The sequence below is a fragment of the Stegostoma tigrinum genome, chromosome 6 (genome assembly GCF_030684315.1).
Source record: "Stegostoma tigrinum isolate sSteTig4 chromosome 6, sSteTig4.hap1, whole genome shotgun sequence".
NCBI lineage: Eukaryota > Metazoa > Chordata > Chondrichthyes > Orectolobiformes > Stegostomatidae > Stegostoma > Stegostoma tigrinum.
In genome coordinates, this window is record NC_081359.1 from 92343370 (window position 1) to 92366757 (window position 23388).

Consider the following 23388-nt stretch of genomic DNA (forward strand, 5'->3'; position numbering starts at 1 on the left):
CACTGGCTACAATATTCTAACAAATTTCTAATGCTTTTGAGAAAGTTACAAATCTGTCATGTTTGTTAATGGCAAAGCTATTTAAGTCCATCTAGTAAATTAATTAATTATTTTACATTGCAAATAAACCTTAACCACTTGTACTCTTTTCGAATCTACAAAAGTGGATCGGATGGACCTGTTCTTTTGTTATTGCATGGTGGAGGCCATTCAGCACTCTCATGGGCTGTATTCACTGTAAGTAATAGCAAATTTTAAGAAAAATGCAGTGTGGAAATTGCAAAATGAGATTTACTGCACAGCAAGAAACCATTCATATTTGCTCATTGTTGAAACAAAAGCAAGACTGACCCACATTTCATCTGGATGTTCCCTATTTCTGTTCATGATATACAAGTGTTCCCCCATTTAAAGTGCTTTCTAATAATGTGTTTTCATTTTAGGGCAGTTTGTAAGTAACAACATAAAAATGCAGCCTCCATTTTCATTTTGACTTAGTTTAGTGCATATATGCCTAAGGTGTGGTATAATTACACATGCTCAAGCCTGTATTTAAAGCAAACTACTGCTTTGCTTTTTGCATGTCTCTACTTTGTCCCACTCACTACCCCTTTTGCTGCTTTCCCCTACTCTGTGCCCTGTTGTCACTACCTACCTCTTCATTAATTCTTGCTGGCTCTATCCAATGTACAGTCCTTCTTCCAAGTTATCACTGATTTTTTTTTTTGTTTAAATCGCTTCTTAAAATGACTTCTTCAATTTTGTTTGTGACCTTTTAAAAATGATAGATTGGGTACTCCATCAACTAAATAGACAAATAGACCATCAGAATTGAGTTCTTTGTACTAAGGCTGTTCTGATTTGATTTCAACTGTATGTAATTAGCCAGGTGATGGAGCCACTGCAATTTGCCCCTTAATTCGTGTTCTCACTTCATCATATTAAGAGCTTAAAAAACTCATGATGTCAGCTCAAAGATCTGCATGTGGTTTCATCTCATATCAACCACACAATTAGGCCGTCGCTTTAAGCATGTCAAGATGGTAAATGTGTGTTGTTATTATGTAATAAGTTTAGGAATAAGAGAAGGAATGATAATGGCTTAAATTCTAAAATTAAACTTGGACATGCAAATTATTGCACTGTGACATTATATAGTTTTGAAATGGTTTCCATCGATTTACTCACACCGCAATCTGTAGTGTTTTATTGCGCATGAACAATTCTGCCGTTTGTGGATCTTCTAACTTACATGGCATTGCAAGACACCGATTTAAGAAAAAGATTGTACGTTCTGTGATGCCTTGTTACAATTTCTTTCCCCCCTATATTTTGGTCAGATTAACATTCAAATGTTAAAGCTAGGAAAGCGTGACAAAATGATTCTGTTGTGTTCTTGAGTAGGAGTGCATTTTTATTTTCCAACGTTGCTCCAAAACCAAATCCAGCCCGGGATTAGCCTGTATTCATGTCCCAGTTGACTGGTAATGTGTTTTGTTCAGCTGCTGAGATTTGTGAGAGCAGACAGGTATGATTCATCCCCTAACATGTTCCTAAGACCCTGCAGAGATTTTTTTAAAAAAAGTCTGTTTGGCTCTTATCATGTTCTGCATGTCCAGAATCCTTAAGATGGAGAATATATGGTAGAGCTCAGACTTGTGCAGCACCATAAATCTGACCAGGAAACAAGTGTATAATGTTTTTCTTCTGCCTTAGAAACTTTATTGTATTTGTTTAAATTAAGCCTGTCATCAAGTTTTTGTTAGTTTATTGTCGATCTATTTTTGAGCACATTTTAGCTTTACAGATCTATTCCATAAGATTTTTAAAATAAGTTTTTTTTTGTTTTGTTTCCACTTCTTGTTTCTCCATATAATGTAGTTTGAATCAGAGGTACTTTGCCTGCGGCCAAAAATGAATATTTTAAAGATAGACAGTAGGTGCTGGAGTAGGCCATTTGGCCCATCGAGCCAGCACCACCATTCATTACAATCATGGCTGATCATCCACAATCAGTATCCTGTTCCTGCCTTATCCCCATAACCCTTGATTCCATTATCTTTAAGAGCTCTATCTGTCTTCCTTGAAAGTATCCAGAGAGTTGGCCTCCACTGCCTTCTGGGGCAGAGCATTCCATATATCCACCACTCTCTTGGGTGAACAAGTTTTTCCTCCACTCAGTTCTAAATGGCCTACCCCTTATTTTTAAACTGTGTCCTCTGGTTCTGGACTTGCCCATCAGCGGAAACATGCTTCCTGCCTCCAGAGTGTCCAATCCCTTAATAATCTTATACGCCTCAATCAGATCCCCTCTTATCCTTCTAAACTCAAGTCTATACAAAGATGTTATGGACAGTATTTTGCCATGTTCGCTATTTATTGGACTGGCTAATAGAAATGAGTATACAACTACTGGTTTGCATGCATTTACTTTTTAAACTTATAATTTGATCTGCTTAGATACCTTATCTAAAAACAAGCTCACTGTCATCTTAACTGACTCTGCTTTCAAAACGTTACTGAAAAAGCTGCTTAAACATCTGATTTATGGCATTTGTGAAGCATAATATAGTTTATTTTCAAAATTATATGCTTCATAACAAAAATGCATACCTCAATATTTAATAGAGTAATATATGGACAAACATTTTAACCAGGGGAAAGAGGACGATATGGTTGTAAGTGTGCTTAAGCTGAACCTGCAGTGTTTAGCTGGCATATGCTTGCAGCTCTAAGTGGTGCAATAATTACAGTGTAAGTTACAGATTTCCACATGCAGGTTTTGGATTCCCTGTATTCTTGTCCTCTGTAGGTGTTACTGCAACTCTGACGTATTTGCTTACTCTTCTGTGCTGTTATAATTGAGGAGAAAGATGCATAATATATGTTTGGTACAGGCCAGCGACTGTCATTGTATGTTTCGGTCTGTAGACATTATGGATGGAAAGCGCCCGTAAATTCTGTTGTGAAAACTGTTACGCTTGATGCTAGAATAATTTGGTATTTCAGAACACCAGTCTTAACTGGTTACACAGTAAACAATGCTACATCAAACTGAAGTGAAGTACAAAATGCTAGAGAAACTCAGCTCTTCTGGCAGCATGTGTGAAGAAAGAATTAATGTTTCATGTTAAGTGCCTCCTGTTCAGCCACCCCCACTATCTGTCCCACTTGTTCTTCCTCCTTTGTTCATGTTAATAAAAACATCATTTTCCAGCCCCCTTCTCTTTGGAAGAAGAGCCATTTTTCTGAAATGTCAACTGTTTCTCAGTCCACAAATGCTACTAGATCTGTTGAGTTTCTCCAGCATTTTTTTTTGATTTGATTCAGGAATGTTGCTGGCTCTACATACTATGATTATTTTAGGTGCTGTATTGTGTTAGAAACATCAGTCATTTGCTGAAAAAATAAAGACATAAGATTCCACTGTTTTTAAAAAAACAAGCTTTGTTATACAAGCATCAAGCAAAGCAAAAAACTGAATACTATCTTGGTAGCCACCTAGACACTGAAACTGAACCAGCCAAATTAAACATAAAGTAACAGGGAAGTTGTGGTCAATTTATAAACTATACATTATACACTTCTGGCAGATGAAACTAGGGCAGATCCCCAAATTGCCTTAATTCACTTAATGTGTAAGTCATTAATCCCAAGTGATGCAATCCTTCAAAACTGTTGTCTTTCTTGTGGACAATTCCAGCTTGGAGCTAACTTGGTCCGCAGTTGACAAACAACCTTGAGTTCCACTGGAGAGTTTTCACTAAGAGTGACAGTCATCTCTCGAACTACCTCCACTCAATCTAGATGGCATAGATTTACCAAACGCATTTTCAAATAATAAGGGTTTTCAGCAACTGTGTATTTGCTATATTTTCAACTTCAGAGTGGCCGTATAGTTCATGCACCCTCTTGTGCTTGCTCGCTTGCTCCTGCGCGCGCTCTCTCACCTACAAGTTTGTGATTGTTGTTGTCCTGTGTTGTGGACAATACTTGTACAGCAGTATTTATGGTCCAAGGAACTAAATTACTGAGTTGTTTTAAACTTATGGCCATAAAGGCCACCACTTGCAGTTCATGACATGAGTTTGGAATATATGACTTAATGATAACCTGTTCTTTTTAACCACAGTCCATGATTATCAGTCGAGTTCACTGTAGGGTTGTGGCAGTAGATCTACGAAGCCATGGTAAGGTTTATTTGCGATTTACTCCGGCTGTTAAGTGTTTATCATTAAATTTGATAAAGGAGCACCAGTAAACCTGTATAAATTTGTTTGCGAGATAACAAAATGTGAGACTGGATGAACACAGCAGGCCAAGCAGCATCTCAGGAGCACAACTGCACCTCCCAGTCGTGAACCATTTCCACTCCCCCTCCCATTCCTTAGACGACATGTCCATCATGGGCCTCCTGCAGTGCTGCAATGATGCCACCCGAAGGTTGTAGGAACAGCAACTCATATTCCGCTTGGGAACCCTGCAGCCCAATCGTATCAATCTGGACTTCACCAGCTTCAAAATCTCCCCTTTTCCCCCACCGCATCCCTGAACCAGCCCATCTTGTCCCCGCCTCTCTAACCTGTTCTTCCTCTCACCTATCCCCTCCTCCCACCTCAAGCCGCACCTCCATCCCCTACCTACCAGCCTCATCCCACCTCCTTGACCTGTCCGTCCTCCCTGGACTCACCTATCCCCTCCCTACCTCCCCACCTATACTCTCCTCTCCACCTATCTTCTTTTCTCTCCATCTTCAGTCTGCCTCGCCCTCTCTCCCTATTTATTTCAAAACCCTCTGCCCATCCCCCTCTCTGATGAAGGGTCTAGGCCCGAAACGGCAGCTTTTGTGCTCCTGAGATGCTGCTTGGCCTGCTGTGTTCATCCAGCTTCACGCATTGTTACCTTGGATTCTCCAGCATCTGCAGTTCCCATTATCTCTAAATTTGTTTGCGTATCAGTTTTTGTTTAATCGCACAAACAGAATGACTGTGTTTTAGGAGTATATACTGGTTTTGTACTGTACCAATTATTTCTTTGACCTGTCACTAAAAGTCATAATTCATCCCAGTTTATTATGGTCAGCTCGTCTGTTGTCCCGACTTTGGGACAGTTTCTTTCCAGTATACTGAAAGTTCTAGAATACCCATGCACTGGAGCTTTCTCTGGTTCCCAGAATTTCCTCTAGTACTTTCTCTGTTTTCTAAATCCTGTGGTCTCCATCAAAACACAATTGGGCTCCCAAACCTTAACTCAGAACTTTGTAAGTATTTGACCTTTCTAAATTAATAGTCTTCTCTTTCTCTTCTGGTCCCCCCCCAAAAAAATTTAAGTTTTGATTTTTGACAACACCCCTGGGGATCAGTTTCAACTCCATGTGGCATGTGTACTGCCTAGATTCTGAGAAAATATTTTCATGTACTAAGTGTAAGCTATCTGAGTACTTCAAATATTCTGGTATAATTTTGATTGAAATAATATGTTAAAAAAATTTAGCAATTAATGTATGTGTCTGTGTGAGTGGCCTCCTGGCTGATATGTAATATGGAATCAGAATGCAAGGAGGCAAACTTTCCAGCCATTGCACTGCTTTGAACATTGGACTCTCACTGACATTTTCCCCTTGCCTTACTCCTAAACTGATATCGCTGTAGTGTAAGGTATTGTGAAGACAAACCTGCCAAATATTGCAAAACACCAGCAACCTTGGTTTTTCCACTGAATTGAATTGGGAAGAAGAATTTAATATTTTTGAATCTTTATCAGTAGTGTTGCAGGATCCTTTTTTAAACAGGAGGGTAAACCCAGGGAACACATTTTGAACAAGGAAATAATTCAGTTTTTAAAAATTCTTTTCAGTTTTAGTCATGTAGTTGACATCTTTTAAGTTTTTTTTAAATGCCAGCTGGTCTGCTCAAGATAGAAGCACCTTCACCATGGTAAACTAAATATTTATGAAGATGGGCGAAGTGTGGTTGTGCTGTAGCTTAGAAAAAATAAAGTTGGGGATTTCACTATAATGTTTTTTTCCTCGTATTTTGAACTCAGCTTGAGGTCTTGATCAGCCTTAGGGTTGTGGGGAGAGCAAGGGGTAGAAAAGGCTGCAATTAGGGATCTCTAGAGAAAGCCACAGCAATTTGAAGGAGGGAAAGGGGGGATTGGAGAGATTGGGGGCGGTGGGGGAAGAGGAAATGCTGTTGCAGGAAGGAAGAAGATAGGACCTGGGCGTTGGTGCAGCATGTCTGTTATGATCACAGTGGAGAGAGAGGCATGTAGGGTTGGTGATCAGTAGTGGGAAGGCCACTTTTTTTTTGGAGGCCTGAAAAAATATTTCCACTCCTGGGCACAGAGGCATTTGCCTTTTTAGAGCATTCCCTTTCGCTGACAATTTCTGCCTTCCTTTCTCTGCCAGGTTTTCAGAGCTTTGGGAAACCTATGCAGCATCTGTAAAATTTAACTCAGGCTGCCAATGAGACTTGCTTCTTGTACATCTTGTACATTGCTTCTATCAGTGCAAAATAATTATGTTTTACATATGCCTCGTAAGTAACCTTTCTCTGGATACTAGGTCACTGCAGTGATGTCGGTGATAGGAAACAAAATATTTGTGATCTGGAACGAGTTTATTCAAAACCTGACCTGTATTCAAATTGCCCTATTAATTACTCTGGAATTGCATGACACCAATAAATTTGGATATATCCTGGTAATGGAAACTCTCTATTTGGAATCAATGTTGGTGTTCTTTCTATCAAAAATGAATTGAATTCTGTATACAAAATTGACAGTGACCTCAGTCTTCCAAAAATGAATTTCTGTTTCTGCTGCATGCTGAAATTTATAGTTTTTTTCATTTTCTGCGGTTTTATACCAAAATGTGTATATAGTTCCCCGTCATGAAGGTGTAGCTTAAATATATTGGATTAAATCATGTGTTATATGTTATTCAGTGTGAAGACAGGAAACCATCTGGAGCGAAAACATCTAACTTCTGGTCCAATTTATCTTGCAGGTGATACAAAAGCCAGAAACGCTGATGATCTTTCAGCAGAAACTATGTCAAGGTATTCAGGCAATAATATATTTCCAAACTTTGTAAATATCCAGCAGCCTAGTGTTTAGAGTTAATTTTCTTTTCTGCCTTATGTTTCTCTCTGCATTACGAGAGAGTTATTAAGAGTTTACATAATCTCTCAGCAACTTGTGAAAACCTCTTGTGACAAAGGTTCTTCCATCTCCCAGTGTGACGTATGTCCTGACTATCTTTTTTTAACACAACATCCAGAACCCAAAATTTGTGCTCCAAAAAGGTTGGTCAATATTCCAGCATTATTATTAAGAAACATCATTTGCACCCTCTCTCTGCATGTAGTTTCTATCTATTTACTTACCTGACCCATACTTGGAAGCATAAAAACATAACAAAAACAGCGTGGGCCACTCAGTATGATTATGTCCAACATCCAACCCGGTACCCTGTTCCTCTTTCTGTCCATATCCTTTGATCACTTTAGTCCTACGGCATATATTTAACTTCTCCTCTTTGAAAACATTCAATGTTTTGGCCTCAGCCACATTCTGTTGCAGACAAATGGCCAATGGATGTTCTTAAACTGTGATCTGTAGTTCTGGACTTCATGGTCATCAGGACATTCCTTCTGGCATGTACATTGTTTAGTCCTATTAGAATGTAGCACTTCACTAAACCATGGCTTTATTTGCCTGCTTAATTATATGTTCAGAACTGCACATCAGCTTGTGATGAAACACAGGAACTTTCTTGTGTGGTTGGGCATTTATGTCATTGTTTTTGTGGAAACCTTGGTGTGCACAATTATCTACCAATTTTCCCAATGCCACAACTAAAGTCATTGTTAAAAGATGTATGTCCTCACGATGCCTAAAAGAAAGGGCTGAACGTGAGCTTTCTTTGACAGAACTAATGAATCTTAGCTTTGCAGCTTCTAATGTTGGTATGTTCTCCTTTAAATATGGAGCCCAAAATGACACACATTATCTTCCAGAGGTGGCCTCTCCACACCTCTGGGCATTTTTAGAAAGACTACTCATTCCTGTACTGCAGTCCCTTTGGTCAATAAAGTCTAACATGCCATTTGCTTTCCATGCTATTTGCTTTGTCATCATGCTAACTTTGTTCCTTTTTATAAGACCATAAGAAGTAGGAGGAGGAATAAGCCATTTGACTCCTCAAGCCTGCTCCATCATTCCATAGGATCATGGCTCATCTGACATTCCTCATGTCCATTTTCCTGTTCTTTCTCTGTAACCATTAATTTCCCCTAGTGATCAAGAATCTAACTATCTCAGCCTTTAATGTACACAAGGACTCTGCCTTCACAGCTCTCTGTGACAAGGAGTTCCACAGACACCCAACCCACTGAGAGCAGAAATTCCTCTTCATCTTAGTCTTAAATTGGCACTCCTACATGCTGAGAGTATGCCTTGTTGTTCTTAACTCTCCAATAAGGAGAAACACTCTCTCAGCTTTTATCCTGTCTAACCTGTTAAGATCCTATATGTTTTGTCTCTCATTCTTCCAAACCCCAATGAGTGGAGTCCCAACCTGTTTAGCCTTTGCTCATAAGAAACTGTCTGTATATTATGGATCATCCTAGTGTACTGTCTCTAAAGTACCTCCATAAGGTGACTGGAACTGTTTTCAGCACTCCAGATGTGGTCTTATCAAGACCTTGTACAATTGCAGTAAACCTTCCCTAATCTTACATTCCTACGCAAACCTTCCCTAAGCTTACATTACCTACACAAACTTTGTTTAGGTGTTGCTCTTCCAAAGTTTTCACCGACAATGGACACCTAAGAAGTTTTGTCCACAAATGCCATGAAACAAACGACAGTCAGAGGACATGGTATAACAGAAGACACTAGCAGCGCTACCGTACATCAAAAATATATCGGAAATGACTACCAGACTCCTAAGATGACATTAGATCCTGATTGCACAGAAACCTGCAGCAACACCGTGCCAAATGTTATCAAAGACTAAAGACCCCATAACGATAGTAAACAAGACCAACATGATATACAGAATAACCATGCAGCGAGTGCAATTGACATTCCATTGGACAGACAAGGAGATGACTGACGACCAAGATATATGACCATCAGCTGGCAGTAAAAAGACACGACCAACATTCACTTGGCTCAATACATGCAGAGAATGAGGGCTTATCAGTTTGACTGGGACAAGCAAACACCAGACATGCAAGGGAATTTCTGGAAGGCTGTTTCTGAACGCGGGATTCCATTAACAAACACATAGAAATAGACCCAGTATAAGGACTCCTGCTAAAACAACAGAACCGGAAATGACAAGACCGTCATGCCAGAGGATCATAAAAATCTGGAAGGAACCAGAACACCAATGATTTGATTAGAGGTCGCACAGATGATGTTGCCTAGCAAGGTAACAAAACGTTTGCACACCACAGAACAACTGGTTCGGCAAGCTAATGAAACAAAAGATTCTTGATCATTGAAAGTATCAAGGGTTACAGGGGAAAATGCAGAAAATGAATATGAGGAATGTCAAATCAGCAATGATCTTATTGAATGGTGGAGCTTAACAGCGTATTCCTGTTCCTGTTTCTTATGAACTTATTATGTTGTTCATTTAATTTATGATGTTGGTTGAAGAGTTCCCTTTGGTAACCCAGCTATGTAATAAATACTGGTTCCCCTTTATCCACCCCGACAAGTTACATCCTCAAAGTGTTTGAGTACGATTGTCATGCACATTTCACGAAACCATATATGACCAGAGACTGATAGCTAACATTAAAAAGAAACACAAAAAGCCTTCTATAGACAATAAATAGGAAAACTATAGTAAGAGGGGTCGACTTTATGGAACAAAAAAAATCAGCATGGCATGGTCTCGAGTATGGCCGAGGTACTAAATTACTGCATTCAATTCTAAAGGGGGTGAAGGATCCAGGGCTTTGTAAGTGAGGCATAGAGTAGAAATGCAAGGAAAAGACAATGCTTTGGCATCAACTGAAGTACTGTATGCAAGTCTGAGGATGATTCAATACATTTTTGAAAATACTTCCAGGGAACAAGGTTTTGAATTGTGATAACTTGGAGAAGCTGTGTTTGGGAGAGCCTACTCCTCTTCCTTGCATTCTTTTAAGAGGGCTTAGTTGATTTGATCTTGTGGAGTGCCTGCACAGATACATAAATAGTCTCCTTGTGGGATGAAAACATTTCATTATTCTGTAATTCTTATTAACTTTTAGCTATATAGATTTCTAGAATGCTCCTTACTAACATCACCATGGCAAAAAATAAACACGTGTTGGAGAACAAATATGGCATGCTCATTAAAATTCTGAGTGTAGACTGTCATTATATCTGAAGAAATTTCCATCACCATCAACTAATGGATTAAAAAGTTATTCTGTAATAGTATTGAAATGTCCTCTAATGTTGAAATAACTTTAAAATGTTATTGGTAAACTAAGCATTTCATTATATTTTAATTGTTTTTAAATCAGATGTTTTGTTGACATGTTTTGAATTTCTGTTCTGAATCTGAGCTTTTATTTGACAGTCCCCCCAGAGTTTTGACCTGGCAATAAAACTTTAATTTTTACTGTCAAACCTTTTTGGAAAATTGAGCAGCTTTTCACAGCTTTTTGTAAATGAAGAGCCAATTACCAGTTGATTTCAGCTGTCCAGGAACTCAGAATGGAACATGCTCACGTTAAATCTTTAGTATTATTTTCAATGCCTGAGAAGCTGTGTCTGCAGTCTCGCAGTAAACTACAAGTCCCCAGAGATCAATTGTGCATTGAGAAAGTAAAATTGACTGAAAAAGGATAAAGTAAAGCTTTAAACTAAATTTTTGTAAGGACTTTGGCTCACTTTTCCCATTGTCCTTTCCACCTTTTTGCTTTTTGTTCCCTTGTATTCAACATACTATTCTAGTTTTATTTTGTCTGAGCCTTTCTAGTTCTGCATTTCATCCTCTGATCTGGGAGAAACTTCTTGAAAATTGTCCTCCAATTGGATGAGAAAGGTTGTTCTTTTTCAGGTCATCAGAATTACTCATCTGAAGATATTTTATGATCCCAGTTGATGCTAATACTAGACAAGTCTGGTTCCAGAGTAGACCCTGGCTCGATTGACCTCAATTTTTTTTGTAAGTTGGCTACCATGCTAGTTAATCACAGAACATGTTGGCACAAATCTGTCACTGTTCTGCTTATTTCATAAAAATTTTGAAAGATCTTCTACAAAAACAGCACAAGTCATTCAACTCTCACTTCCAGTGAAATCCTTTACATATTCCGGTCCCAGTGAACTATCGCTGTTCAAAATTTCTTGCTGAACTAATTGAGATTGCAAGCATTTCCTTTCAGCAACTTTTTGCACATTCACTAGATGCGATTCCTTCCATCTCTCTCCTTGACAGGTGTAGACAGGCCAACTTATCTTTTAACTGACTCGGACTACTTTGAGGTCGCCAAAACAGTTTTTTTTCCAGGTCTGACCTGAAGACTTCCACAAATTAAACTGCCCTTCTGTTGTATGGATTTTTTTTTTCTGAGCTTAACGTGCTGGTGGTTTGTAGCCATCTGTATTTCTGTGGGACATTAAAACTCAAGTCAGCCATAATCAGCAGTTATCTCACCACATTGACAGTATAGAGGGCTGTTGTAGGCTGCAGCGGGACATTGACAGGATGCAGAGATGGGCTGAGAGGTGGCAGATGGAGTTCAACCTGGATAAATGCGAGGTGATGCATTTTGGAAGGTCGAATTTGAAAGCTGAGTACAGGATTAAGGATAGGATTCTTGGCAGTGTGGAGGAACAGAGGGATCTTGGTGTGCAGATACATAGATCCCTTAAAATGGCCACCCAAGTGGACAGGGTTGTTAAGAAAGCATATGGTGTTTTGGCTTTCATTAACAGGGGGATTGAGTTTAAGAGTCGTGAGATCTTGTTGCAGCTCTATAAAACTTTGGTTAGACCGCACTTGGAATACTGCGTCCAGTTCTGGTCGCCCTATTATAGGAAAGATGTGGATGCTTTGGAGAGGGTTCAGAGGAGGTTTACCAGGATGCTGCCTGGACTGGAGGGCTTATCTTATGAAGAGAGGTTGACTGAGCTCGGTCTCTTTTCATTGGAGAAAAGGAGGAGGAGAGGGGACCTAATTGAGGTATACAAGATAACGAGAGGCATAGATAAGAGTTGATAGCCAGATACTATTTCCCAGGGCAGAAAAGGCTAACACGAGGGGTCATAGTTTTAAGCTGGTTGGAGGAAAGTATAGAGGGGATGTCAGAGGCGGGTTCTTTACACAGAGAGTTGTGAGAGCATGGAATGCGTTGCCAGCAGCAGTTGTGGAAGCAAGGTCATTGGGGTCATTTAAGAGACTGCTGGACATACATATAGTCACAGAAATTTGAGGGTGCATACATGAGGATCAATGGTCGGCTGAAGGGCCTGTTCTGTGCTGTACTGTTCTATGTTCTATAATCTGTTGAATCATTTAGCTTAAGTCATATGATGTGTTCAGAATGTCTTTAGCTGGCTGCTCCAAAAGCCATTTTTACCTTTCAGATTGTTACAGCATTTCAAACCAAGAACTCAGCATCAACCAGGACAAATCATGCTGCTTCATTAACCCACCTCCCCATCTTGAGCATTCACTCCTTTTGCCACTGAAGCATAGTGGTAGCAGTGTTTGTACAATTCACAAGTTTTACTACAGCAATTTCCAAGAATCCTTCAATGTTACCTTCCAAATATTCCAATCTATAAGAATAAGGAAAGCAGATGCATACAAATGTCACTGTCAGGAGATTTCCTTCCTGGCTTGGAACAAAGGGCTTATGTAATGGCTGGAGAAGTGTTTCCAAAGACTGGCGTGGAAGCTGTTCATAATTTTGCCGCAACCATGTCCAGGAAGCCCAGCGGATTTAAATCCTAATTAGGCAGTCTACTGTCTGCTGTTTGAGTTTTTGAGCTTTTGGAGGAAGTCAGGTATCAACAGCTCTTCATTCTCAGCAGTGCCACTGGGATACTTGCCCAGATTTGGGACTGCAGTACACAGGGTATCATGAATAGCTCTTACTGGTCCAAAATGAAATGAGCTCACTTATGCCTCTTGTGCATGCCCTGTTTGGATGGTGTTGGGTGATGTGGTCTTCTGTGGGGACAAGCAAAGTTGCCTCTAAACTGCAATTGTGCAGCTATTCCAGTTGTTCTCTGCGCAGCGATTCATTGAATCCCCACAATTCAGAAAGAGGCCATTTGACCCATCATGTCTGCAATGACCTTTTAATAAACATCCCACCCTGCCGTCCCGTTGACATAACCCTACATTTATAGCAAACCCACTTTACCTCTGCCACACTGGACATTCTGGGCAATCCACTTAGCATGAACATCTTTGGACTGAGAGGAAACTGAAGCACCAGGAGGAAACCCACAGAGATGTAGTGGGAATTTGCAAACTCTGCACACACAGTAACCCAAGGCTGGAATCGAATCAGGTCCCTAGTTCAGTGGTTAGCACTGTTGTCTTTCAGCACCATGTGGCCTTGACTGACAGTTCCAGAAGTAGCTGCTGTGCATGTGCCTCAGAGGCCCACACAGATGGTAACAAAATTAAAGGGAATGTTCGGCACAAGGTGTTCAAACAAGCCAACCCTTGGGCTGCATCTTGCAGCCTATCCATGTGGTACAAGTCCCCAGGAGGCCTATAATTGGCCTCAGGTGCTTGAATTAACTTGAAGAAAATGTCAATATTCATCTTCTCCCTGTAATGGTTTAATAGGGTGTACTGGAATGATAGGCTGGAAACTCTGCCTTCTCACTTGATTGAACAACATGCTCTGGTTCTGGTGCTCTGGGTTTCACTCTCCTCATGCACCCTTCTAGCCTGCCTCAAGTGGGAAGGCATTTTAAATTTCATGTAGTGTATCTTTGTCATTATGTCAAAATCCTAAAGCGCCACCCCTAACAGAACAACATATGACTGCAGCAGTTCAAGGGACATCATTTACTATTTGAAGAGTTTTGTGCAATAAGTACTAACCTTGTTCACACCCATGAACAAATAAAAGGAAATAACAAATTATGTATTAAGCCAGTCCAGAATACAATGTGTTAAATTATCTTGACATTGGATTGTCGAATTCTTTTCCACCTCAAATACATAACCTGGTAACCTTTAAAACCATCTGTGAGGCAACTTTGAGAATGCTGTTTTTGTTTCCAAAATATATTTTTTCTTTTACAGAGACATTGGTATTATAGTGGAAACGCTGTATGGTGAAAATTCTCCCCCTGTTGTTTTGATTGGCCATAGTATGGGTGGAGCGATAGCCGTTCATGTTGCAGCAAAGAATCTGGTGCCATCTCTTGTGGGCCTTTGTGTGATTGATGTAGTGGAAGGTGGGTGATTTAAGTTGACTGTATCTTTTTCTAAAAATAATAATAGATATAATGAGACCCTGCATAACGGCTCTTAGAAACCAGCTGTAGAACATTATCACTTAACAATATCTATTAGTGATGTATGCATAAATTAAATTTCACTTGAATTCTCTAACTTTAAAAAAAAATTCTAGGCACGGCAATGGACGCTTTAAACAGCATGCAAACGTTTTTACGGAGTCGGCCTAAAGTGTTCAACTCTATTGAAAGTGCCATAGAATGGAGGTGAGATTTCTTTACCTTTCTGAATGCAAGTAACTCTTCTGTTCCTTCTATGAGACATTCTCTACAAAAATGTTCTTGATTCAAAGAGAAAAATTGCCACATTGTCCCAAAGGAAACTGAAGTTGTGGTAGAATAAATCTGCAGTCTTATCATTCAATATGTCATGATGTCACAGTCTAATTAGAGGCTTGGGTAAGAATTAGCCATTCCTTCATCCAACCATTGGTAAGTGTCCGTTTCTGTTTCAGGGTTGGAAACATTTGAGCGTTTTTTCAGCTTGACTCAAATTTAGACAAAACAGGGTAATTTTTTTTGTAAGAATGTAAAGAAAGAGGTGAATCGCATGGGAATAACACTTCCACTTTGGCAAAATGAGCACTCAGACACAAAGTCAGGTTTCTCACATGTGCTCTGACACAATTTGCCTCAGAAGTTTAAATTGTTTTAAGAGTGTGCACCCCTTTTAAACACCTCTAGAATCCCATTCATCATTTCATAAATCAGTCGCAGAAGTCATTGGCATGGAAAGAATGAAGGGTGAATTTCTAGTGACCTTAAAGAAGCATCAATTATTTTTGAGCTAGGTAACTAGTATGCTTTTTTTGTGTGTCGGTTGCTGGAACTGACAAATCATTTATGAAAGTAAAACATTAACTTGATAAAAATTTAGGGTCTTCTGGAAATTTTCTGATAGTTTCATGGGTTTGGTGCTGGCTCTGGAAGAGGAGGAGGAGGAGGATCTTGCCAACTTGCAGGGAGTTACACCTAAAAGAACAAAATGAAGCACAGCTTGCAGGAGGCTGTATACCATGCACACACACAGACCCTGAAAGTCTTGCCTACAGTTCACTAACAAGTAGTGTTTTTTGTGAGGAAGATTTGCTTTACCAGGCAGACAGAGCTTATAAACTGCTGCAGCACATCATTATTCACAGGCACATTTTTGTATATGGCTGACCATCCTTTTGCCTTTAAACTTTTAATGCTTTGGTCATTCCAGTGTTTGCAAATTACACCTCCAATCACTTTAGCAGGTCCATATTCATCAGATTTAAGTCATCGACTTTGTATCCTTGCACGTGAATGCCATAAAGCAGGAGCAATGTCAGGATGTCAGAGATTTGATTTACAGGGAATATTGCATGTTTACCCAGGTGGAGCCCACATTTCCTTGCTTGCTGCAGTAGGACAACCTAGAATCTACATAAATAAGATTTTCATTTGCACATGCAAATGTTTTGCAGGCATCTATGCTGCCTCCTGCAGGTCTGTACCAAATATTCAGGCAGCTGGCATGAAATCTTGCACCATAATTAAATTTCCTCCCTTGCACCAAAGCATTGGATCAGAGACTGACTGCTTGGAAACAAAGACTATTCTCTCTAAACATGGCTAATGTAACCTGTGAGGTGCCCAGGCACTAGTACAATTGTAATAAAATCGCTGCCCTGCCACCTTCTGGGCTTTAACAGAACAGACCAAACCTAACCATAAGCAAAGCTTCCACTTTAAGCTAAGCATGTATGTTTCATGCTGCACAGCACTCGAGCCTTCAGGAAGTTGCTGACTGCTGTTGCTGAATTGTTTTCAGATTGGTTTCACAGGTCGGCGCAACATTGAGGACCGAAGGGCCTGCACTGCACTGTTATGTTCAATGTTTGTTGCAGTCTGAAATCGGTATTGTTACAAATATAAATTGTTACTCAAGGCTGCAACAATACCTATAACTGCTATAAGGCTATCAAATACCTTGACCATTCTGCAGAATTCAAATCGAAACACCCTAGCAGTGATTACCTTGCACTGCCTATAAAAGCTTACAAAGAAAGTAGTTGTGAGGCTAGTGGAAACAATTGTTCAAGTATTCCAAAGGAGAAGTGATGGCAGCATCTCTTCATTACTGAGGCTGGTAAGACTGGTAAGTAAGGTCTGTATGAACCATCTCGACTTCTTGGCATGTGAGAGGGTGTCATTCTGAAGCATTAAACTTTAATTTAATTTCAGTAAAGATTAAATTTTCAATAGCAAGCAGTGACATAGAGTTGGAACACAAAGCATCTGCATGGGTAAAGTTATGAACCGCGAAGGGAAAAAGACCCTGATGGCAGTTATGTATGACCTTCCGAGCAGTAGTCAGGATCTGGGGCAGAAAATAAATCCGGAGATGGAAAAGGCATGTAAGAAAGGCACTAGTACAATAATTAAGGAGGCTTCAATGTCCACGTGGACTGGGAATATCAGGTTGTCAGTGGATCATTAGAAAAGGAATTCACAGAATATCAGTGAGATGGTTTTGCTTTTTGGAAACAGCTTGTGCTAGACTCCACAAGGCAGTTTTGGATTTAGTGATGTGAAATGGGTCAGACTTGTATAGGGGAGCTTAATGTGAAGAAATCCCTAGGAGACAGTGACCACAATATGATAGCATTCACCCTACCGTTTGAGAGGGAGAAGCTGCAATCAGATGTAATGGTATTACACTTGAGTAAAGGAAACAGACATGAGGGAGGAGATGGGCAGAGTTGATTTGGAAGAGGAGCCTAGCAGTGAAGATTGTGGAGCAGCAATGGCTTGAATTTCTGGGAGTAATTCAGGAGAAATTCCCCCAAGGAGGAAGAAAAATACGAAGGAGATGATGAGGCAACCATGGTTGATGAGGGAAGTCAGGGACAGCATAAAAGCGAAGGAAAAAGCATCCAATATGATGAAGATTAGTGGGAAGCCAGAGAATTAGGAAGCCTTTAAAATCCAGCAATGGACAATGTCAAAAACATTAAGGGGGGAGAAGATGAAATATAAGATGGATTATAAAATGGAATGAGGAAAGATGGTAATATAAAAGGAAGATTGCAGGAGTTGTTTTAAATATATAAAAGGTAAAAGAGCAATAAGTGTTCACATTGTGACCACTGGAAAATGGCAGTAATGGAGAAATAGTAAGGGGAATGAAAAAATGACAGAGGAACTAAATAGGTACTTTCCATTAGTCTTCATGGCAGAAGACACCAGTATTATACCAGAACTTCTCTTAAATTCAAGAGTGTTGGTTAGCAGAGGTGAGTTTAGGGTCCATCACTAAGGAAAATGTGCTGGGAACTCTGAAAGGTCTGAAGATGAATAATCACCTGGACTGGATTGGTTGAACCCCGTGGCTCTGAAATAGGTAGCTGAGGAAATTGTGGTGGCGTTGGTAATTTTTCAGGAATCACCTGGAGTCAAGGAGGGTCCCAGAGGACTGAAAAAAAATTGCTAATCCAGCATTCATATTAAAGAAGGGAGGTAGAAGTCAGGGAATTATAGACTGGTTAGCCTCAGTTGTCAGTAAGATTTCACAGTCCCTTATTAAGGAAGAGAGGTGGAAATCTTGAAGATGCATGGTCAAGGGAGGTCATGCCTGCCAAATCTGTCAGAATTCTTTGAAGAGGCAATGAGCAAGTTAGACAGAGAGAGCCAATGGATGTAATATGTTTACATTCCCAGAAGACCTTTGACAAGGTGCTGCACAGGTGGCTGCTAAAGAAGACAAGAGCCCATGGTGTTATTATACAGTCATACTGCATGGAAACAGACCCTTCGGTCCAACTTGTCTGTGCTGACCAAGTTTCCCAAACTAAACTAGTCCCATTTGCCTGCGTTTGTCCCATATTCCTCTAAACCTTTCCTATTCATGTACCTTTCTAAATGCCTTTTAAATGTTGTAACTGTACCTGCGTCTACCACTTCACCTAGCAGTTCATTCCACATACGAACCACCTTCTATGGGGAAAAAAATTGCCCTTCAGGTCCCTTTTTAAATCTTTCTCCTTTTACCTTAAAAATGTGCCCTGTGGTTGGAACCCTCTACCCCAGGGAAAAGACTTGTTGCTATTCACCTTCTCTATGCCTCTCGTGATTTTATAAATCTCTATAAGATCACCACTTAGCTTCTGATGCTCCAGGGAAAATAGCACCAGCCTATTCAGCGTCTCCCTTTAGCTCAAACCCTCCAAACCTGGCAACATCCCTGTAAATCTATATGAATGTCTTGTATCTTGCAGTAGCAATACCATTAACAAATCTGAAGTTTGCAGTCTAATGATATGAATTCTCTGAGGAAGGGTCACCGGACCCAAAACATTAACTCTGTTTTTCCCTTCATAGATACTGCCAGACCTGCTGAGCTTTTCCAGCTACTTTGTTCTTGTTCGTGATATGAATTCTGTCATGTCCTTTACAGATAAATCTGTCCTTGATTCATGTAGAATGTAATTCAGTCATTTCATAGGGTACTGAATAAAACATAAATGCCGTAGGTCATAATGTCTCTGCTAAAGGGAGAAGAGAGTGTGGTGTGGTAACCATAACACCTGGAATTCAGACAGATGAGTGTTGCTAAGACTATTACTTCTGTCTATTACTTCCGTTCGGAGGCTTGGGGACCGCTTTGCAGAACACCTCCGCTCGGTTCGCAATAAACAACTGCACCTCCCAGTCGCAAACCATTTCCACTCCCCCTCCCATTCTTTAGATGACATGTCCATCATGGGCCTCCTGCAGTGCCACAATGATGCCACCCGAAGGTTGCAGGAACAGCAACTCATATTCCGCTTGGGAACCCTGCAGCCCAATGGTATCAATGTGGACTTCACCAGCTTCAAAATTTCCCCTTCCCCCACCGCATCCCAAAACCAGCCCAGTTCGTCCCCTCCCCCGACTGCACCACACAACCAGCCCAGCTCTCTTTCCCCCCCCCCCCCCCCACTGCATCCCAAAACCAGTCCAACCTGTCTCTGCCTCACTAACCTGTTCTTCCTCTCACCCATCCCTTCCTCCCACCCCAAGCCGCACCTCTATCTCCTACCTACTAACCTCATCCCACCTCCTTGACCTGTCCGTCTTCCCTGGACTGACCTATCCTCTCCCTACCGCCCCACCTATACTCTCCTCTCCACCTATCTTCTTTTCTCTCCATCTTCAGTCCGCCTCCCCCTCTCTCCCTATTTATTCCAGAACCCTCACACCATCCCCCTCTCTGATGAAGGGGTCTAGGCCCGAAACGTCAGCTTTTGTGCTCCTGAGATGCTGCTGGGCCTGCTGTGTTCATCCAGCCTCACATTTCATTATCTTGGATTCTCCAGCATCTGCAGTTCCCATTATCACTATTACTTCTGTCAGATTCCTTTATTGTAACTTCCCTAAGCAGCAATGTAAAAATTAAAATGTAAAACTTGTGGGGATATTTCGGTCTGACTGGCTACTGTTCTGCACTGGTTTGAATTCTATAGCATAATGGCTTGTGTACTTGCTATCTGAGGTGGTAAAAATGTGCCTTCTATTGTATATAGTAATAAATGCAGAATGACATGCAACTGTGCTGCAGCTTTTGTTGGGTTGTTTGGTGGAATGGGTTGGTCTCCTGTCATCCTGTACAATGATTTAAAAAGAAACACCTGCTTACCTCAACAGTCTTTGATGTTCACTTCATTCTTTTAAAGATCAATCTATGGCTGATTTATTTTCATTAATCTATGGCCAAATATTGATCTTTCTGTTATAGAATCCCATGTCTCTGAAGCTTCCAGCTTTTTTTTTATATTGTCTTGGATATCTGTGGAGCTTCACTATGTCCAGGACGGTCTGTGTGAAAAATCAATTTGAATGAAGGTACTTTTTTGTTCCTGCATTAGATAATTTTTTTCAGAAGCCAAATAATTTGGGTGCTGCAGATTTGAAATAAAAACAGAAAATACTAGAAATAATCAGGTATGGTGTCATTTTGAGGAAGACAAACAGGAAAAACTGGGAACAATCTGCTGAAAGGCCATTGGCCTGAAATGTTGTCTCTTCTATCTCTGCAGATTTGTTTGATCTGAATATTTCAGCATTTAATTGTCAGTAGCCACTTCCTTCTGTGTTGCACCTCAACAAGTGCCATCATGGCTATTGAAATTGTATTTAATAGAATGATATTTTTAATAAATTTAGTTGTCTTTTTGCCTCGCATTTGTTGAAATAATCAAACGTAAAAACATCTAAAGAAGAGAATCCAAAGATGAGCAAAAAAAATTGTGTACAGGTAGTTCTGCTGTAATGCAATAGTTGTGTTTTGTGTGACCTTGTGCTATAGAAAATCGCCTTATGGAGCAATCGCTATACATGTACAGCAGAAAGTTCACCATATCCAAACAGCATCTACTATTCATCAGTCATGTTACAGCCAATTCGTGCTAATGAAACATGAAACAGAACCACCTGTACTTGGATAATTTCTTTTTTTAAATCATAGAATACAGTGTGGAAGCAAGTCATTCAGCCCATGGAGTCTACACTGACCCTCTGAACAGGATCACACCCAGACCCACTCAACACTTGCTTGGCCTGCACATCCCCAGATACTGTGGGCAATTTAGCATGGCCAGTCAACCTAACCTGCATATCTTTGGACTGTGGGAGGAAACTGGGGCACCCAGAAGAAACCCATGCAGTCGCACTTGGGTGGAATCGTACCCGGGTCCCTAGCACTGTGAGGCAGCAATGCTAACCACTGAACTACCATGCTGCCTTTTGCTTCAACAAAAGCTAAGCAACTACAAAGCAAATAAAACTAAAAATTAGGAAGTAGTTTTAGACGCATATATTTGTATTCCAAGTTTAATGAAATAGCAATTACACATGATGTCTGTTTGCACACAATCTGTCAGTTAACAAATTCCAAATAATTCTTATAGACCTTATAATAGTAACAGTTGAAAAAACAGAATAGTAGTTTCTTCATGCTCTGCCTTGCATGTGGTGACAATTGACTATATGTTAATAGACACTTGTAGAAAGTAGTTTTAACACAAATAAATTCAAAAGAACTATTGATGCTGCAAGTAATAATAAAGAGTCACCCCACTCTGACTTTTGAATGTAAATAGGTCAGTCAGCTCCTGACCTCAATCCAGCCTCAGTTTAAACATACATTAAAAAAGCCAAATACCAGACATGATGTGAGATTGACAATTCTCGATGTGAGATTGACAGTTCTCAATGTCAAGGCTACGTTTTTTTGACTTTTTAGCTCGGACTCCTTGACAACACTGGAGTTAATTAGAATCAGAGTTGGAATCATACCTAGTACGACAAAAGGTGCTTGGAATTGTAGATGGTTGATCATCTTGGCCCAAGGGCATTCTCTACAGGAGTTCCTAGTTTTGATCAACCTATTCAGAGATGTTATCACATACCTCTGGAGCGGGTGGGACTTGAACATGCCTCCATGTTCAGAGGCAAGACACTGTTGACTATATCACATGCGTAGTTCCTCAGGGTAGTGTCCTAGGCCCAACCATCTTCAACTGCTTCATCAATCACATTCCCTTTATCATAAATGGGAATATTTGTTGATTATTCTATAAAGTTCAGCATCAGTCACAGATCCTCTGATACTGAAGCAGTCCATGCTCAAATGCAACAAAACCTGGGCAATATCCAGGCTTGGTCTGAAGAGTGGCAAAGAGCATTTGTGTCACACAACTGCCAGGTAATGATCATTCCAATATGAAACAATTTTAACTATTGCCTCTTGACATTCAATGGTAATACCATCACTGAAATCCTCCCACTTTCAACATCCTGGTGTTACCATTGACAAGAAACTGAATTGGACTAGCCACATAAATACGGAGGCTACAAAAGCAGGTTAGAGGGTAGGAATTCTGTAGTGAGTAACTCACCACCTGTCTCTCCAAGGCTAGTCCAGCAGCTATAAGGCATGGTGTTTGCTTCTGGAAGCCGCTGCCAGGCATGGACCTCTGAGACAGGACGAATGACCCACATTCACAAACAATCAACAGGCTGCTTTGTTCTGAATGTTGTCAAACTTCCTGACTGTTGTGGAACTGCACCCATCCAGGCAAGTGGGGACTGTTCCATCACATTCCTGACTTGTGCTTTGTAGCTGCATCCTGTTACTCCAGTTCTTTCAATATAAAGGCCAGTATTCCATTGGCTTTCTTAATTACTTAGTTTTGTGGCATAAAACTAATTTATATTCAGAATAAAACTGCTAATATTGGATCTCAGTAGTGTATTGTTTCTGTAACTGGATTAAAAATTGAGTTTGAGCTCAACTAGCAGTTAGAGAATTAACCTGAAAATAAAAAGCTGACATCAATGAAAGTGAAACAATTGGATTGTCATGTAAGCCCGTTGGTTTGATAATGTCCTTCAAGAACAAAACCTGGAACTTTGTTCTGAATTGTCTAGGCATGACGCCAGTCTTGCATCAAAGTAGTTCACTCGTATATGCTGTTTCATTTGACTGAACAAGCTATTCAGTTCAGAGTAACCAGGCATGGGCATCAATTTCTAGTTACTTCAAGTGACATTTGTATCAAATAAAATGTTTAATATTAATTTCATCAATTTTTTTTTAAGCAGCACTGAAGTTTAAGCTCTCCTCAGATTTCTCAGAATTAACTGATGGCCCTTGTCCACAATGGATATTCAATTTTTTTTCCACCAAATTGGTGACACATGGTTGATGTAATTTCATCTGGACACCTCATTGTATGACTTCATTTTTGAACAGTTAGACAACGATTACCAGAGACTAGTTGTAAAGATGATAACTGAGGCCAGTTCCTTTTTGGAAAAGTCTCCAAAGATTTGCAATTTTTTTCTGGGGCTGTTTACTGGACTGGTAAGCTGAAGGTG

General features: G+C 40.2%; 1 protein-coding gene and 1 long non-coding RNA gene across 7 annotated transcripts in view; one reads left to right on the forward strand and one right to left on the reverse strand.

Annotated features, from left to right (window-relative positions):
- ppme1 (protein phosphatase methylesterase 1) overlaps positions 1 to 23388 on the forward strand; it is an 85578-nt gene that overhangs the window by 54731 nt on the left and 7459 nt on the right. For all 6 annotated transcript variants that reach the window (XM_059646762.1, XM_059646761.1, XM_059646758.1 and 3 more), the window contains 5 exons: positions 143 to 237; positions 4133 to 4190; positions 7010 to 7061; positions 14288 to 14442; positions 14619 to 14709. In XM_059646762.1, the coding sequence (XP_059502745.1) occupies positions 143 to 237; positions 4133 to 4190; positions 7010 to 7061; positions 14288 to 14442; positions 14619 to 14709 (451 nt within the window). The remainder of the gene's footprint in view (positions 1 to 142; positions 238 to 4132; positions 4191 to 7009; positions 7062 to 14287; positions 14443 to 14618; positions 14710 to 23388) is intronic.
- Positions 13991 to 23388, reverse strand: part of LOC125453269 (uncharacterized) — a 30739-nt gene continuing 21341 nt past the window's right edge. The window contains exons 2-3 of the long non-coding RNA XR_007247728.2: positions 20147 to 20325; positions 13991 to 14472 (exon numbers count right to left, since the gene is read on the reverse strand). This is a non-coding gene — a long non-coding RNA (uncharacterized LOC125453269). The remainder of the gene's footprint in view (positions 14473 to 20146; positions 20326 to 23388) is intronic.